The following is a 19,458-nucleotide window of genomic DNA, read 5'->3' as shown; positions in this document are numbered from 1 at the left end:
ATGGTCCAGGGTATACAGGGTGAAGAGAAATGGAAACAGGACTGTTCCTTGGGGTAGTGAAGTGTTGCTTACATCCACATCATACACACAGTCCATGAGCCTCACAAACTGTGGTCTGTCCAACAGATAGATAGTCCATTATTTAGCACAAATAGGCTCATCCACCTGCATATCCTTGAGCTTACCTCTTAACATGGATGCCTGGACGGTATTGGAGGCACTGATGAAATCAAATACATAAACCTCACAGTGCTGCCAACTCTGTCCAGATTGGAATAAGCCTTTTGGAGCAGATATATAATTGCATCTTCCACTGTAATTTATGTCCTATAGAAGAACTGCAGTAGGTCCATGTGGTCTTCCACAAGAAGGCTCATATAGTCCAGGATCTGGCTCTCAAATAACTTCATGATGTGGAACATAAAGGCCACTTGTCATTAAGTGAAGAGGTCCTTAACATTATTGGAAAAGGATTGACAGAGGATGTTCTTCACAGCAGCTGCACTTTCTGGAGCATTAATGACAGACTGAAAAGCTAACAGAGGAGAACACATAGTTGGTCAGCACAAGTCTCCAGAACTATAGGGCTGATCCATCCTTTAGCTTTTCCTGTGTGTAGCTTCCTCAGTTGTCTCCTTACTTGGTCATCAGTTATGTACAACTTATACTGATGGTCATAGGTGAACACATTACTGGCTAAACCAGTGTGGATGGTTCACAGGTCTGGTCATTGAAAGAAGGTGGTGGTGGAAGCTGGGAAAATCTATTCAAAAATTGGTTCAACATGTTAGTTTTGTCCACATTTCCTTCTAGCACTTGTGCTCTGAATTGTCTGAGCCCAGTAAACATTCCTAGTCCATTTAAAACATAATTTATGTCATTCTGAGTGAGTTTGCCGTATGTTTTATGTTAAATGATTAGAGCATCTGTCACCCAATCCTAAACCACAAATCAGACATTCAGTCAATGGTGTCATCACTAAGAACATTAGAACAATCTAGACAAGAACAGGCCATTCAGCCCAACAAAGCTCGCCAGTCCTATCCATTTATTTCTTCCAAAAAACATCAAGACTAAACATCAACTAAGGTGCATGTGAGTGGTAACCCCTTTTTTAATTCTCTGTTTTGTCTGATGTCGCTCATTCACTTTTTTGACCTAACCTGACATCACCAAATAATAAAAATATTTATTTTCATGTCAGTGTTGTAAATTTGGTGAAGTTTTTGTTGGTTTTCTAATGTTACCCAAATGTGCTGTCGTATACAAATTTATCACAGCCATTACATTTTATATTCATGTTTGCTTTTATACGTCTGCTTCAGTTGAAGGAGTGACAATAAAACCTTCTTATTAAAGCATTGGAGTGTTAGAAAACAGTTGCTGTTACTATAACAGGAAATGTACAAGAACAAGTAATGTTTGTATTAAAGCTGAGCAACAGCTCCTTGAGTAAACAGAAAAGCTTCATTATATGCCGGAAAAACTGATATCACTGTACTCTGAAGTCTTCATTTCCTCAATGACATATTTTGGCACAGTATTCTCAGCATTCCACTCCAGCTGGCCTTCTCATTACATTTTTCTCGTCTATATCTTTTCACTTCCTTCAAATAATATTATCAAACAGGGTTATTTTAGATGGTTAACTACGTTGAAACTAACACCTCTAAATCGTTAGGTACACAATACAGGAATACAGTTAGTGTCACGTTTATAAATGACCTGAGATGGATCCACATAAAACACCTTATGTCAACCTTATTAAACGTACTAGCCAAGTTGCCTGCCCTTGCCCAGGTTAGAATGTAAAAGGTGGAAAAGGAAAAGGTAATTACAATTTATATCTTTTCAAACTTTATTATGCTAAACAATTGTTGCATTTGGTACATATCCATTGTTAGTGCTGGAAATTTTTTTCATATTCAGTATTTACATTTACTTATTTGGCTAATGCCTTTATCCAAGGTGACTTACACCGTTTATGATACAATTGGTTAAACTTCTTCTGGTTTTCCATTTGGAGCACAGGCAGGTCAATTGACTTGCTCAGGGTCCCACGGTGTCAGTAGTGGGATATGAACCCACAGCCTGAGGGGTTGAAGTCCAAAGCCTTAACTACTACATCACACTGCCTGCTAATATTGATGCAAAGAATCCTAAACCACAGTAAATAACTTTAGTGAAAATGTGGCCTTACTGGGGGACAGCCTGACAAAATGGAGGCAAACACCTAATTAAAGAAAAAGTTAAATGTTATGCTGATAAAACCACACTTCTAGGTTGAACAACAAGAGTGCTAACCAACATAACACCATCACCTTTGTTTGGTGGGGCAAGAGCAGCACACCCTGCCCTTTACAGTGCCGTGCATGATATGAACATTAGAATATTAGAAAAGTCTAGACAAGAACAGGTCAATCAGCCCAACAGCTTGCCAGTCATATCCACTTAATTCCTCCTAATAACATCAAATCTAGTATTGAAGGTACCAAAAGTTCTACTGTCTACCACTCTACTTGGCAACTGTGTCCATGTGTCTATGGTTCCCTGTGTGAAAGAAAACTTCCTAATATTTGTGTGAAATTTACCTTTAACAAGTTTTCAACTCTGTTCCTGTGTTTTTGTTCAATTCATTTTAAAGTGACCATCTTGATCCATTGTACTTATTCCCTTTATAATTTTAAACATTTCAATCATGGAATCTTTGGTAATACTTCACATTAAGTGTCCATAATTACACTGTAACTACTATGTAATTACATGTATAAGTACAGTGTAACTATGAGTTATTACTCTGTACTTACTGTATAATACAAAGTAACATTATAGTTAATTACTCAGTTGTCATTGTTATTCCACAGTTAATATAATTACAATGTAACAATTTATCACTGATCCAAAACAAGTGTACTTACATAGTTATATTGTATTAGTACTTTCAAAATGTAATAAAAACTTTAGGGCACGGGTGTCAAACTCCAGGCCATCAGGGCCGCAGTGGGTGCAGGTTTTCTATCTAACCCTTTTCCTAATTAGTGTCCATTTTTCACTGCTAATTAACTTCTTTTCACTCTATTTGAATAGCCTTGTTTTTAAGGATTAAGCCTTCTGAATTGATTCTTTTCTTCATTAAATGACAGCCATACAGAAATGAGACATGAAACGAGCCAACAGATGACCTGCTAAATTGGGGCTTCAAACTCCAACCAGTTGCTTAATGAGAAGCTGATTCTTGGTGTCAATTAAACCCATTATTCAATTCCATGGCTTGTTGCTGCTCTCTTTTTGTCACAGAAGACATTTCCAAAACTGTTGATATTCTGTTTTCTTTTCTAAGAACTCCTAAAATGATCAACCTTACTGAGACCTTCATCTTTATTTTCAGATTTTGTTTGATGGGTACATGTCATGTCCAGCTTGTTTTATGTCTCATTACTGTCCGGCTGCTAATTAAGAAAAAAACAACTAAGGGGTCTGAGTCAAGCTAATTAAAGCTAAGGCTAAAGTAGTTAATTAGCATCAAAAACTGGTCACTAATTAATAAGATGGTTAGAATGAAAACCTGCAGCCACTGTGGCCCTCCAGGACTGGAGTTCGACACCCCTGCTTTAGGGTATGTAACTACAACTATGTAACAGATGTTCCATTGTCTGGGCAATTTTAATGGAGAATTGAGTGATAACTGCATAGGTTTTCGATGATATTTCAGGATCTTCTTAAATGGTAAAAACACCTATGCAAAATGGATAACGCTTTTGCCTCACAGATCCATTATCCTGAGATGGAATTCTGTCTGGAGATATGTGTTCCATGCCTGGGGCCGGAAATAAAAGACAAAGAGTAGTACAGCTTTTAAATGTTCGAAGCGCCATGCAAGATGCAGATCACGTGGCACATCAGCAGCAGCAAGCCAGCAGCTGATCGAGCAAAGAGGGGGTAACAAAAAAAAAAACTATTTGTTTCCCATTGTATCACAGTTTAAGAGGGGGTTTCGGAGGAGCAACCGCATCTCCTTGGGGTGGGTTCAGCCCCCCTCTTCACAACGGGAGCGGCAGAGATGCGCAGGCCATGGGGGTTGGCGAGCGAAGCAAGCAGGGGGTAACCCCTTAGTATAAATATATTAGTTTATTTTCAGTTTGTCCCTCAATGTCCTATGTAAAGTCCTTTATGCAATAGCCCTGAAGGTCCCAAAAAAGAAGCAGAATAAAACAAAACAGAAATGAAAAGAAACTTTGAAACTGTAGCACATAAAGTCTTCATACAGGTTTTTGTATAGGCTTGGAACCATAGAGCACCAGTAAATGGTAAAGTTGTTGATTAAAAATTGTAAAGGAGATGCCATTACCACAAAATGCTTCTACCTTCCACTCATTTGTGTCACTAATCAATGACAATTTCCCCATAAAATCACAAAAATCTTACAAAGAGCACTGAATGTGAATAAAAACAACACTACAAAAATATAAATAAGCTAAGCAACAAAGGCTAACAAAGCTTTCAAAGTCTGAAGGCAATATTTCTCTGTAGTAGTCACTCCTGTTATTTATAGGTTTTTGAAGGCCTTTTTGGTTATTTTAAGCCGTGAATGGCACTGTGCTCCACACACATTTGCTACCCCATAATATACAGTAACTGCACTTAACACTCAGATGATTTGCTTTACTAAGTCACGATGTTGGAACAAGTTTATTAAAGTCTGTCAGTAAATCAATCAAAATTACAAAAGAAAAGATCAAAAGTAGGTGGCAAGACGTGAAATAAATCATCCAGCACATCGCTGATGCTAAGAACACATTCTTAGACAGACACTCTGCTGTTAGGTTGATTGGTTACTCTAAACCAGACTTGTGTGGGGGTGTACTTGATTGGGCACTGCCATGGACTGGCATCCTATGGTTGGTTACTTACTGCCTTGCACCCAAGTCTGCCAGGATAAGCTCTGGAACCCACCACCCTGAATTGAATTAAGCACATCTAAGAATGTTCTAACATTTATTATGATGTTAAATATTTTATAGACATTAATGGGGCGGAGTAGTGACTCTGTTGCTATGGTATCTGGAAGATTGTCGGTACTCTGTTGGACCCTTGAGCAAGGCCCTCAACTTGAAAATTGTTGCAGGAGCTCTCTACAGTAGGTGGCCTTGCTCTCTGAACCCTAAAGGTCATATGCAAAAATAATTTCCCCTTGGGGATTAATAAAGTATAAATGATGGATGCCATTATTGATGCTATATTAAGGTGTACAGTTTTCTATAGTTATTTTTCTTCTTCTTCTTCTACTTTCGGCTGATCCCATTAGAGGTTGCCACAGCCGATCATCTTGTTCCATATCTTTCTGTCCTCTGCATCTTTTTCTGTTACACCCATCACCTGCATGTCCTCTCTCACCATATCCATAAACCTCCTCTTAGGCCTTCCTCTTTTCCTCTTCCCTGGCAGCTCTATCCTTAGCATCTTTCTCCCAATATACCCAGCTTCTCTCCTCTGCACAAATCTCACCTCTCTGACTTTGTCTCCCAACCATCTAACTTGAGCTGACCCTCTAATGTCCTCTTTTCTAATCCGGTCCATCCTTGTCACACCCAATGTAAATCTTAACATCTTTAACTCTGCTACCTCTAGCTCTGTCTCCTGCTTTCTGGTCAGTGCCACCGTCTCTGATCTTCCTTTGGTTAGCATTTTCTGTAATCTATCAAACAATTTCCAAACTAATGTGTTGTTGTATTTCCTTATACAATATACTTGGAAAGGTTTCTATATAATGATTTTGAACAGCATTTTCATAAAAACATATTTATTTATTATTCAGGTGCAGTCAACAACGCAAATTATTTTTTGACTCTTGGCTTCAACTGGTCTGTTTGTTGTGCTCAGATGTAAAAGGTAATATTTTCTTGTTAATGTTTTGCATTGTTTGCCCTTGAGCAATTCTAATTATAGTCCTGAATTGATTACCGGAGGAGTGGGATTGGGGCTGGTTTAGTTATTTAGCGCTACAATAGTAGCATTACTGCCTTTTTCCCCACATGTAGTCATCCCTGCCTACACAGTGGTGTACAGAATTATTTTATAACCTAAGGCCTTCCAGATTATTGGTCTACACCGATATTAATTTAAACAACAAGATAGAAAATTTGAATTGGATGGGGTGTGAACCTGAGGGTGAATAAAAAATTCTTAAAGGGTGGTCTTCATCATTAAAATTGTTTCATATCAAGGGGTAGTGGACATTACTGTTGGCCAAACTTTGAACTGACTCTACATAACAATTTTAATCTCCCCTGTGTTGCCTGTTTTCCACAGAGCATAATCACCAATTTACTCTCAGGGCAATCATCTACTCTGGGATGAAAAAAGAAACAAGCACAACGATCCATCCATTACTTGCATCTGCGTAGTCTCTCACAGGCCTTTCCTAGCAGCAGCTATGGCAGTATTGAATAGAATGCCAGTTAAACATACAAATCCTTCTCAAGTTTCTTAGAAGAGTCAAGCAGACTCAACAGGGTTTCTCTAAATTAGTATATCTAAATACAAGTTGGTCCAGATCTAATCTTATGTAGATCCAGATCGTCTGGATGTCTTTGAATTATGCGGGGACGACTCCAGTTCGGCGCGAAGATGATTCTTCATGTCGTCGGTTCGCACATTTCTCGATGGTCTGGGATTTTTCGGGTGATTTTCTATGTAATAAACTTAATAAGTTATAGCATAATGAAAATTGCATTACTGTATTAGATCTGGACCACCATATAGATAGATAGATAGATAGATAGATAGATAGATAGATAGATAGATAGATAGATAGATAGATAGATAGATAGAACACTTTGAGCTACATTCCTTGTATGAAAATGTGCTATAGAAATAAATGTTACTGTTGTTGTTCTAATACTGCAATATGACTACTTATGATGGTGATCAAAAATGCTGTTCGACTTAATTAATTGTATCTCTATGGAAGTTCTGTTGTTAAAGCACAACAACATTAGTTGGTACATTGTTAACTGAGTCGTGGCTGTTATGTAATAACTGATTATGTTTAACTAAATGCTCCTATATAGTAGTTCGGCTTCTTTAGTTCCATTCCCTGGTGTCTAATTACTGCTAATATTTACTGGCATCTGGCTACAATCAGCATCACACTACACAATTGCCCCAGTAATTTTCAGTCATTGCCTTCATTTATATTATCTTAGTAAGTTGTAGCAAATCAGGTTAGTTTTTTTTATTAAGTTGTAAGGGTGTGTACGAGATTTGACAACAGATGAGAATTTAGCTAAAAGTACAATATATAAAATGAGGCCAAAAAGAAAAGAGTTAAATAGGTGTTTTTGGACCCTGCAAACAGAAGCGCATCTTGTTTGTCCAGTGTCCACAAAACAAAGGTAAACGATGGGCAGAGACAATGGTTATTTAAACACACTATACCTAAAAAACATCCATAAAGCCACTGGTGTTGGCAGGCATCATGTTAATTGGCTTTCAATGCGCAGCATATATGCAGTACTTTGGAAAGTTGAAACTGTGAGGCAGTCATGTAATCCATCATACTGTACCATTTCTGCTCATGCAATCTGATGTCTTCAAGGTGATGAGATCCAGCAACTGCAGTCATTAAGTCTGACATGCTGGCCAATGTGAAACCAGACTATCAGCTTTTTTTGATTTGTTTTTGGGTTTTTTTTTCTGCGTAAAGCAAGAATATTAAAAAAAAATGTTAATTGTGCACTGATTACTTCAATATTAGCAATGGATATCTGCATATTTATCTTGTGGAGGACTGCCGGCTTCGTGCTCCGGCCCTCACCCCCAGGCCGCCAGGAGGAGCTCTCCCGACAGCAGGATCGTGCCCCGAGTTCCAGCAGGGCCTTATGGACTATGTAATGTTTTTACACAGCCCTGCTGGATACCTTGGGGGCCACCAAGAGTCGCTGTGGGAGGGCTTATGGGCTCTTTAGGGCCTTATGACCCGGGAGTACGTCACGGTCATGTGACGGGAAGGAACGAAGTGCTCCCGGGTTGAAGTAAAGGACTGATTGCCCTGACCCGGAAAGAATAAGGAACTGTGGACTGTTGGGACAGAAACACCTCCGGGTCAGGGGCTATAAAAGGGCCGGTGCCTCACTCCAGACAACGAGCTGTGCTGGGAGGGAGAGGAGCAAAGTGTCTGGGAGTGGAGGAGAGAGAATATTTGGTTTATTGATTGTTTGTATGAGTAGTGTGGAAGGTGCATGGTGCACCGTGGAAAAAAATAAAAAGTCTTGGACTTTTACCTGGTGTCTGGAGTTGTACCTGAGGGTTCAAGGGAGCACTAGCGCCCCCTCCTGCCACAATCTACATCGAAGACAGACAGGACATTAATATGCTGCTAATTGATATTCTTGCAGCATTTACATTTTTTCATGGAATACTTTAACATCCATGCAACCGCATTGTTTTTCAGCATTTCTGATACTTCTCTCTCTACTGTGTTTTTTTTAATTGAAATTGTGTTGAATGCTGACATCAGCTCAGGAAATCATTATACTTTTTCTTCATCATGTTTTGATTTGTAAGGTTTTTTAATTAAATTTTTATTTCATGTTTACTTTTTCAGTGTTTATGTGTCAAGTAAACGTGAATGTGACGTTACTCATCTTAGACTCACAGTTACCGCAGCACCCAAACTGGTGGAATCTTTGTATGAACGTGGGTCAAACCAGGGGTTAAGCCAATTACTTCCAGGTTAAATACATGCAGTATCCCTCGGATGATAAAACAAACCTTTATTCATCAGTTAGTGGCAAATTTGGTTAAAAAATCAAGCAGTTAGATGGTTCTCTTGGCTTCTCAAGTCTCCTTGTGTTTTCTGATTTACAGCTCTTGGTTTCCCCTTTATTATTTCTGTCGCTAAGTATTCCTCTGGCTTTCTGGCTTCTGACTTCTTGCTCATTCCTTTTGACTATTCTCTAGCCAAGTGTTCTTAATCTTCTGGCAATCCTTAAACTCACAATAATCCCGTGGGATGTTCTCCCTTATCAAATGACACTTCATGAATTTCTTACTTATTTTCCTAATATTTGAGCAAGTTTATAAACATGTATCAGTAAATAAAGCATAAGTACAGGAAAGAAAACCAAGAGCAGGTGGCAGGACATGACATGAATCATTCAGGATCACACAACTCATTGATGATATTAGCAGAGTTCTAAAAGAGACACACCTTTTGTATGCTTATTCATGTACTAATCTCACAGCCAACTGATGTTTTGAAATTTGAGAATGCACACTTGCATCATGCGTCTCTGCATGTATTAAAAAACACAATCAGTTTTGTTTTTTACCAAAAAGAAGGTTTTTTCCCCCAAAACATTGTTCTCTTTTTAGTGAATTTCACACAAAATGTAAGTACTGGACAAAACCAACCCAAACAACTCTATGAAATGTTTCAAAATGGAGGATATAGCAAGAATACTTTCACTTAAGACTTAGTATATAAATAACAACACAAAGTAAAACTAATCACGGACCAAAGCGTTGGAACAGCCCTGTTGAAGGCATTCCCATTGGCAAGTATATCACATATAAAAGGAGAAAGAATGCAATGAAATTTCATGGATGGTAAAAAAGGAGTGGAAATTAAACAAGGATCTGGCTTAGCCTGGTTCTCCTTGTTTTTGGGTGCCTGCAAAGCTAGAAGTTAGTGCTCACATTAAAAACCGATTAAAGAATAACAATCAATTTTGACACCAAATGTACACTTTATGAAGAAGATAATTGAGTTTTAATCTATTTTTAAAGACACATTAAAATAACGAAGCAATGTATATAGTGAAAAATTGACATACAAATATCTTACTAAGACTTTTAATATTAACTGTTTTTAATTCATACCTCCTTTGCATCTCTGATCTTTGTTAGAAATGTTTGCAGCTCCAAGGTCTCCACAAAGAGTGCACGGCAGACTGCCTGGTAATGGGTCTGGGCTTCAGACGGATTCGACAGGCGGGCAGAACAGACCGACATCACCTGGAGGAAAGAGCGAACAGCTCTCGGGGTCATCTCAGGCTCCTCCTCTTCCTCCTGTCCACTGTAGCCCTCATCAGCAGTCCCACTGCTCGCTGCTTCACTGTCCCCATTGGCCATCAGGTCAATAAGCTGTTCCAGCTGAGGGCTCAGTTCCCGTTCTTCATTCTCATCCAGACCCCAGTCCAGAGCTCGATAAATTGCAAATCCCAAGGATTGTACAGTCTGAAAGAAAAATGAAACATGAATCAGCAATGCAATTATTCTTCAGGGCCGTTTGAAAATAAAAATATTTAATTTACCAGAAAATATCATTACAAGGCAACAGGAGTTGACTGATATTTTTGTAAAGTTATTTTCTTTAAAAACTGGTCAGCAATAATGAATACATGTGCTAAGGATTTAAACAGAAACAAATAATTGCAGGATACATTAAGGTTGCTTTTCATTAAAGAGGTTTGCAAGGTCAATTACACCACTGCTGTGAACTTCTAATAATCATTTTTATGAGGTTTGTATACATACAGTATAATTTGTTTTCAGACTTTATTATACTGGTATTCTAATAAAGCCATTTTTTTATTTTTATTTTTTGGATGGTTGATGCTATTGTAGGACACTCTTTGCATGGCTGAGACCATGTTGTTTATGGTCACTATTCACATAGCTTGTCACATGACACAATTGATTATGTGACATATTGTTTCGTTGTGTCCCACTTATTAAAGATTTAGATGTTTCTGTGTATTGGATATACTTTCTTTCGCTTCTCTTTCTCTCTCTTTAGTGTTAAAGAATGCCAAGACTCTTTCAAGAAGGCTTTAGTGCTAGAAATTCTGGCTTATTATTTTGACTTTGATTCTTGCTTTTGTGTTGTCACACAAGTGTGACTGGGAAACAGCTAGAAGGCCTGAAGAAAATAGTACTACCATGCCAGACCAGGGGGTGGCGAGCTGCACTAACTCTCTAAATCTTCTGCAGACCATCCACTGGAAATCTCGCTAGGTCCTAGAACCAGTGATGACGTCAGTTCCGGCACTAGCACAATGGATGATTTCACTACTAGTCTCAAATACATCATTTCCAATTCTGGTGCCAGTGATGACGTCACTTCTGGTCCAGAAGATGTCACTTCCGGTCCCGGTATTGATGACGTTACTTCCTGTCTTGGGCTTTAAAGCCGCCATCTTTTCATTTTACAATCAGTTAGACTCAAACCTGTGAACATCACTACCAATTCAACCCATTTGCAGCCAAGGCACAATATACAGGTGGCTGCCCCAAACCTTTTGATGTCTGTGGTCTGCTTTTGTGACAGTGTATTATGACAGAAGATCAAACAAGAATATTTTTAAAAAGTAACCAAGATAAAAGACATACTCAGAAATCAAAACAAAGTCGAAAACTGGGAAATCTACTGCACTGTTACCAAAGACAAATCGAAAGTCAAAAATCAAAGTTAAAATGTCAATGATGAGTCAAAACCAGAAAAAAATTATTAGAAAATAGATATTAGAAACACGGGAACAATTGAGAAAAGGATGCTTTGAATCCACAAACTTGAGTAAGGAAATGCTCAAAACAGCATCCTTTTAACCTGTAATGTTGTTACTGGTAGTTCACGACCTCTGAGGACACACCCCCTGATAATACAGAGATGTCCTAATGATGGGAAAGGCAAAACTGTCCACGATGTAAATAAAATGGTAGTGAAAACCACCCAAATAAACTGATGGGCTAATGAAAAAAAAAAACAAATGAATGTTTAGGCTCACAAAAAGACAAAGAAACATAAAAAATGAATGAATAAAGAGCCTATTTATAATGTGTATTGGGCTTTTGACAATCATTATTTTGACTTCCTCCTACTTTTGTGACCTTGTCGCCTATTCCTGACCATGGCACCATCTGATCATTTTGTGTCTCCACCTCCTGGTTGCATCTTCATGATTCTTAACAACCCTGTGTCTAAAAATCTCATTTACTTTTATTTTAAAATTTCCTTATAGATTAAATGAATACATTGTTTGCATACAGTGGTAAATATTTAAGATAAATGATCTAATTTAAAGTGATTAATTACCAAAATAAAAATCAAAATGCAGCTCACTGTCAGCAAGACAAAAGAGCTGGTGATGGACATTCTGTGTGCCAATGAGCATCTGAGAGCTTTCAGCCTTCAGGGGGAGGATGTGGAAGTGGTGCAGAGCTACAAATACCTGGGGGTTCACAGAAACAACAAACTGGACTGGTCTGACAACATAGTGGTGCTGTATAACAAGTGCTGGAGCAGACTGTCCTTTCTGAGGAGACTCGGGTCTTTTGATGTGTGGAGCAAGCTACTGGAGATGTTTTACCAGTCCGTAGTAGTTGGTGCATTGTCCTATGCTATGGTCTCCTGGGGTAGCAGCGTAACTTCAAAAGATGCACTATGCCTGACCAAACTTATCTGAAAAGCATTCTATATCACAGGCTAACCATGGACACACTGGAATCTGTAGTGGAAAAGAGGATGATGGCAAGACTGGATACCATCATCCCTTTGTTCTTTTGAAGCACTATTAGCCATAGGCTCATTCCACCATGCTGTGCTAAGAAATGTCTCTGAGGGTCTTTTCTGCCCACTGCTTTCAGGCAATTCAGTGCTTCCACCAGACATCCTCAACTTAATACTTATACTCTGCACAAATGTACATTTGTTATTTATTTCATCTATCTACTGAATGATTGTATTATTTGTCCTGTGAGTCTGTATCTTTATGTTTACGTTTCTGCTTCTATATGCATCTAAAATTTCCCTTTGGAGTAATAAAGTTTATCTAATTAAATCTAAAATGATTTACTAGAACAACTATTTGACATGATTAAGCATTTTATTTTGTGAATGCATTAGGAAACCACAAATTATTATAATTAAACAAATTTATATGGTTTTAAAATATTGCATTTCACAAACCCTTTAAAGGTTAAGTGCAAATCTGTCATAATGTTTTGCACCCAGAATTAGACATAAGTGGAATTGATGGAAGAGTTTTATCAGAGAGAGCTTTTTTTTCATTCTAAAAAGACTACTCAGTCAATGATGAATTACCACCTACAGTAAATGAATATCTTCACGGCCACATTATGCCTGTTCCTGTTTGTTATCCTATATTCCTCATGTTCTCCTTATTAGTCACTGACAGAGATTTGAACTAAATGTGCTGGATCTGTGCGGCAGAAGCATTAAGCACTGTGACACCATTCTCCCCTAAGTCAAAAATATATTTCGTTAAAATCTGGCGAGAAAGAATAATCAAAAGAAGGTCAGTGCAAAAAAACTATAAGAAAAGCAGCAGCAGAGTACTGACTTCATGAAACATGCAAAAAATCTGAAAGCCAAGAAAGAGGTTGCAACCACTGGAGCAATAAACTGAATTCTGAATTCAAAGCCTTTCAAACGGGTTAAGCAAGCATCATGTTAGAGCTTGTGCTCTGTTTTTATTTCCCCTCGCTTCTCATCCTGGGAATTGTTAGCGTTTCTTAGCAACATAGCTAGATGAAAAGGGTGAGGGGCAAACATCACATGAAAGGAAGGGCCAAGGGCATGGGCACAGACTCCTCTCTGGCAGCATTTAGAATTAATTACCCTTTAATTGTGTTACAGCCCTCAGATGTCACAATTATCCATGTGGGATGTTTAAATTACTTGTTGCCACAGCTTCTTTGCTGTGACATTCACTCTTGTAACTGTGGTTTCAGCTTCCTTATAGTGCTTCATCTGATAGTATGATTGTAATCTTTCACTGCTTAGGTTTTGGCACTTTATCTCTTTGACTTTTGGCTTTTTATAGGAGTTTTCAATTTACGCTTTTGATCTCACTAACTTTGTAACTTTGGTATTAATTTTAGGTTTATTTTATTCATTGAATTATTTCTGTTATGCTGGTCAAAAATTTGAAACAGTCTGAAAAACCAACACCATGGATACTCACAGCCTGCCTTCATTTCCAAGCCGACCACCCCAAGTCTCACACTGGCACAATGTTTTATGAAATGAAGCAGAAAAAGATTTATTTTTCTGAAAGACTGAGAAATAAACTGAAAAACAAAAGGTAAACTTTTCAAAAGTGCAAAACAAATGTTTCTAACCAGTGGTTATAGCCAGAAGAGAGCTAAGAAAGTCATTCACCAAGAAAATTCCATTTAATAACCAGAGCAGATCACTAAGGAGAGCACATAGTCGAAAAGAAAGAGTGAGAGTAGAATACTGAACTTTCCAAGAGCACTAGTTCACTGTTTGAATGTGTATCCCTGACAGTGCAGCTAACACCGCGCCATAATAATTTATCAGGAGGGCGGTCCCTAGCAACCTGGCAGGGTCCCCTAGCAACTGATTGCCTGCTTGGCAGAGGCTTTCAATCTGAGGATATGAAGCAGTTGAAAATTAAGCACAAACAATACAAAATGAATTCAAAGTAATATATTTCAAACTAATACATAAAATAAAAGGCAGAAAATTCAACTTTCAAAATCTAAAATTCTCATAAACTAAAAGAAAATTAATTCATACCACAAACAATCATTTTAAATGGACAAGACAGGTTTCCCAGTTCTCAACAATTTCTACTCTGCATTTCTTTAGCTTTTCCTTTTCTGCAACTTTCATTTCTTGGCTTTTCCATCCATCCATTTTCTAACCCGTTGAATTCGAATACAGGGTCACGGGGGTCCGCTGGAGCCAATCCCAGCCAACACAGGGCACAAGGCAGGAACCAATCCTGGGCAGGGTGCCAACCCACCGCAGGACACACACAAACACACCCACACACCAAGCACACACTAGGGCCAATTTAGAATCACCAATCCACCCAACCCACATGTCTTTTCTTGGCTTTTGCTCTGTTGAATTTTGTTGTATTTTGATTTCTGAGGTTTTTTGAATTCTTTATTTTAATAAACTAAATTAAATAATGATTGTATTTTGTTTTAGTATTTATTTATTTTTGATTTTGACCTTTGATTTGGGCATATTCATAACTTTGTGAATGTGTCCTACCAGGATATGCTTGAGTCTCCTGCAACTTTGCCTTAGGATTGAGGAGGCTTGACAGTGACTGACTGGTGATATTTACAGTTACAGATTTAGGATATAGCCGGTTGGATAATGGATGGATGGATTTAGGAGATTAAATGATTTCTCAGCATGTGGACAATTCTAGAATTTAAATAGAACTTGTGACCGAGTTTAGTTATATGCAAAGGAAAGATGAGATGAGCAAAGTACAGAATACAGTACCTGTGCGGAATGAACAGACAAACAAATATCTAAAGCCTCATTAATCTGCTTCCGTTTTTGGTCTGGTTAATATTTACATCGCTGTGTCTCATCCAGTACTATCGCTTGGTCACCTCTTGCGTTGAACTTCTGACTTCTATTTCAGCTGCAGTTTTCTATTTATTCATAGGAAGCTATTTGTCTATTTTGCCTGACTACATATTAGGTTTATTGTGGGTGTCTGTTTCCTCCTTAATTGCATATTATCTACTTATTATCTTCTATTTGACATATACATTGTCAAAGTTATCAGTTCCTTGTGTTGTAGATATGACAGATTTCTGCAAAACAAATGTTATAGTACTTGAGGGCTGACAATTAGATAAATAGGGGAATAAAAGTCTGAAACAGACTGTTAGCCATCTTCCCCTCTTGTGTCTCATGCTCCTGAGTAAGCATGCACCATGTAGCATTGTGCCTTCTCATTCAGTGGAATGTTGAATTTCAAATTGCAGTAAGTGGGAACTCTTGTAGCAGAATTTAATGTCCAAAACACCATGTAAACAAACACCAAACAACATAACATTCTCAAACCTGCATAACCAAATTCATGGTCATGGGGTTTAGAGCCTATCAGCACTAGGTACCAGTCCATTGTAGGGCCCACTCATGCACATCCACACTCACATTCACATAGTGCCAATCTGGTTTTGGCAATTAGCCCCCATGCCTTTGGGGGTTTGGGAGTAAAACCAGAGTACCTGGAGAAATATCCATGCAGAGAAATGGAGAACATGTAAACTCCATGTAGACAATGGTTATGCCAAGTTTGCATGCTCATTTTTTAGCTTAGGACACTGAACCCTAAAGGTGCCACCATCGCACCCCAACTAAACAAGAAGGATATATTAATTAACAATGAACGATGAACGATGGCAGGGCCCCGGGGGTGGATGAGATACGCCAGGAGTTCCTCAAGGCTCTGAATGTTGTAGGACTGTCCTGGTTGACACGCCTCTGCAACATTGCATGGACATCGGGGACAGTGACTCTGGATTGGCAGACCGGGGTGGTGGTCCCCCTCTTTAAGAAGGGGGACAGGAGGATGTGTTCCAACTACAGAGGGATCACACTCCTCAGCCTCCCTGGAAAAGTTTTTTCGGGGGTCCTGGAGAGGAGGGTCCATCAGATAGTCGAACCTCAGATTCAGGAGGAACAGTGTGCTTTTCGTCCTGTTCATGGAACAGTGGACCAGCTCTACACCCTTAGCAGGGTCCTGGAGGGTGTATGGGAGTTTGCCCAACCAGTCTACATGTGTTTTGTGGACTTGGAAAAGGCGTTCGACCATGTCCCTCGGGGAATCCTGTGGGGGGTGCTCTGGGAGTATGTGGTACTGTACCCTCTGATAAGGGCTGTTCGGTCCCTGTACTATCGGTGTCAGGGCTTGGTCCGCATTGCTGGCAGTAAGTCAAACCCGTTTCCACTGAGAGTTGGACTCTGCCAGGGCTGCCCTTTGTCACCGATTCTGTTCCTAACTTTTATGGCCAGAATTTCTAGGCGCAGACAGGGCATTGAGGGGGTCCAGTTTGGTGGACTCAGGATTGGGTCACTGCTTTCTGCAGATGATGTTGTTCTGTTTTCTTCATCAAGCCGTGATCTTCAGCTCTCTCTGGATCGGTTCACAGCTGAGTGTGAAGCAACTGGGATGGGAATCATCACCTCCAAATCCGAGATCATGGTCCTCAGCCGGAAAAGGGTGGAGTGCCATCTCAGGGTTGGGAGAGAGATCCTGCTCCAAGTGGAGGAGTTCAAGTATCTCGGGGTCTTGATCATGAGTGAGGGAAGAATGGAGCGTGAGACCGACAGGCAGATCGGTGCGGCGTCCACAGTGATGCGGGCTCTGCATTGGTCTGTCGTGGTGAAAAAGGAGCTGAGCCGTAAGGCAAAGAATATTACTTACATGGAAAAAAGGGCATGACAAAAGCTTGCAGCAACAAGAGGGCTTTTCTCATTCCTTGCTGTGCCCACAGATTTACGTATAAGCTGCAACCCTTAAATGTTCCTTTTCTATAGATGCTTACATTTTTACATATACTGTATATTGCAGCCAGTAATGCAGGTTTGCTTTTAAAGAAGCCAGCACTTCAGCAACAAGAGGCTAAAGTGGGTTTAAATATGGCGCTCTATTGGCCTGATTGTTTTTACAGGGCTGCCAGTCATCCTGATATGACTCATTTTTATACTGAATTAATCTATAATTGCCGCACCCATTTCTTTTGATACCTGTGCCTCACTTTTTATCTTAACTGTTTCCCTTGTATTGATGCTCACACTTTTAACTATTTCTGCCTTTCCTTTAAGCATAAAACACTTGAAAACTTAGCTTTGAATTTAAATATGTTAATCCACTTTAGAAAACAGGTGCAGAAGGACTCGTAGCATAATTCTAAGCTCTGTCTTAGTTCTAAACTGCAATATAATTTTTTTTTGTTTTTTAGACCAAGCATAGATTTTTCAGGATCATTTAATTTGCCATTCAACCAATCATTCAGGCTACAAAACAATCTGTGTGAGATTCTAGCCCTGTTCAGACTAACGGCTCTTCTTTCCATCATAGCCCTAACAAGAATACTGACACCCAATTTAAAAAGACCTTCCAGTTCAATGTAGTTTGAACCTCTCATTCTGGAACCACACAACTCTTTTGCGAGAGGGACACCAGGATAGCTGATCTTGTAGTGGCCCAGGGTGTCCCTGCTTCCCGAATCCTTAGTTGCTTTAAAGGGATCACTGCAGCACAGGAGCGCCACCACTGTCTTCTTAAAGATGCAGGATCTATCCTTTCAGTCTGTTTATTTCATATTGTTCTCTGCCATCTAGGAGGTTGTTTATTTTCTTCTAAACCCTCTACAGATTTACTTTTCTCCTTACAAGAAGGATTGGGCATCGCCAAAGCTTGATGGGTTGTCTGCCTTCTCATGCCCCTGCCTGTGTGCTTCATTCTTTCTTCACTGTGCATCCCTGTATGTTGTCCTTATGGAGCATCCATTATATCCTTAGGATTTATCAACACTTCAGAAAGCAGTTGCATGAAAATGTGTATCACCAGTGCCACCACATGCTTATCTCTCTCTTTTTGTGAGGCCTTCTGCCTGTATCATGACACACATTTCTGGCTGGTAAAGCAACACACCATATGTGTCATGGTGTCACATTGCAGACCCTGAAATCAAACACAGTATAATGCATTCTTGAAATGATCTGTGCAGCCTCCCACCACATGGATTGTATTGTGCTCTAACTTTTATATGATGTATCCCTTATCTTAAAAATAAGCATTTGAGGGAAGTAAACCTGGAATGGCCCATCAAATTATACATCAGGTTTCAAATACATAAGATTTATGTTGCCAATGCTTCATAATTTTGATCTGTTTTGCATCAGCACTCTCTAACATTATAATTTTACCCATATTCCTCTGAATAAACAGCTAACAATAATAGCTGTTGTCTTTATTATTCTATAGTGTCTATTTTTTTCTACTAATATTTAGAGATTTACCATTTCATACTTAAACTTTTACATATGCACCATGTGGCTTATTTGATCTTTTATCGGCTTGGTCTAATTCATTTTCATACTGTAGATAAAACCTACAACATGGGGACTCCTATGCATGTTGTACCATATTAAAAGCCTACAAGGGAGTATATTGGGAGAAGGATGCTAAGGATAGAGCTGCCAGGGCAGAGAAAAAGAGGAAGACCTAAGAGAAGGTTTATGGATGTGGTGAGACAGGACATGCAGGTGATGGGTGTAACAGAACAAGATGCAGAGGACAGAAAGATATGGAAGAAGATGATCCGCTGTGGCAAACCCAAACAAGAGCAGCCAAAAGAAGAAGACGTTTCATTACAAATGCCTGGAGAAAACAATGAAAAATAACCAGACTCATAATTGACTCATAATTGACTGTTACTGCCACACATAAATGTTTCACAGTGACATTTCCAGTTATGGATTAACTATCTTTCCAAGTATAGACTTTGAAAATTGGGCTTTTCAGTATCTTCTCAGTACAAAGGCCTTCGCTTCTGATATTTACACAATGTGCTATAGGGGGTGAAATGATGCAACAAAGCTTTTAATAATAATTTGGTCATTTTGTCTCACCCAAAATCACACTA

At 39.0% G+C, this 19,458-nt stretch overlaps 1 protein-coding gene across 1 annotated transcript in view; it reads right to left on the bottom strand.

Moving 5' to 3' along the window:
- Nucleotides 1–19,458, bottom strand: part of spire2 (spire-type actin nucleation factor 2) — a 192,266-nt gene that overhangs the window by 100,346 nt on the left and 72,462 nt on the right. Inside the window, exon 3 of the mRNA XM_039763456.1 lies at nt 9,883–10,239. Coding sequence (XP_039619390.1) covers nt 9,883–10,239 — 357 coding nt within the window. The remainder of the gene's footprint in view (nt 1–9,882; nt 10,240–19,458) is intronic.

This window comes from Polypterus senegalus, chromosome 9 (genome assembly GCF_016835505.1).
Source record: "Polypterus senegalus isolate Bchr_013 chromosome 9, ASM1683550v1, whole genome shotgun sequence".
Taxonomy (NCBI): Eukaryota; Metazoa; Chordata; class Cladistia; order Polypteriformes; family Polypteridae; genus Polypterus; species Polypterus senegalus.
This window is presented reverse-complemented; position numbering and strand designations above follow the sequence as displayed.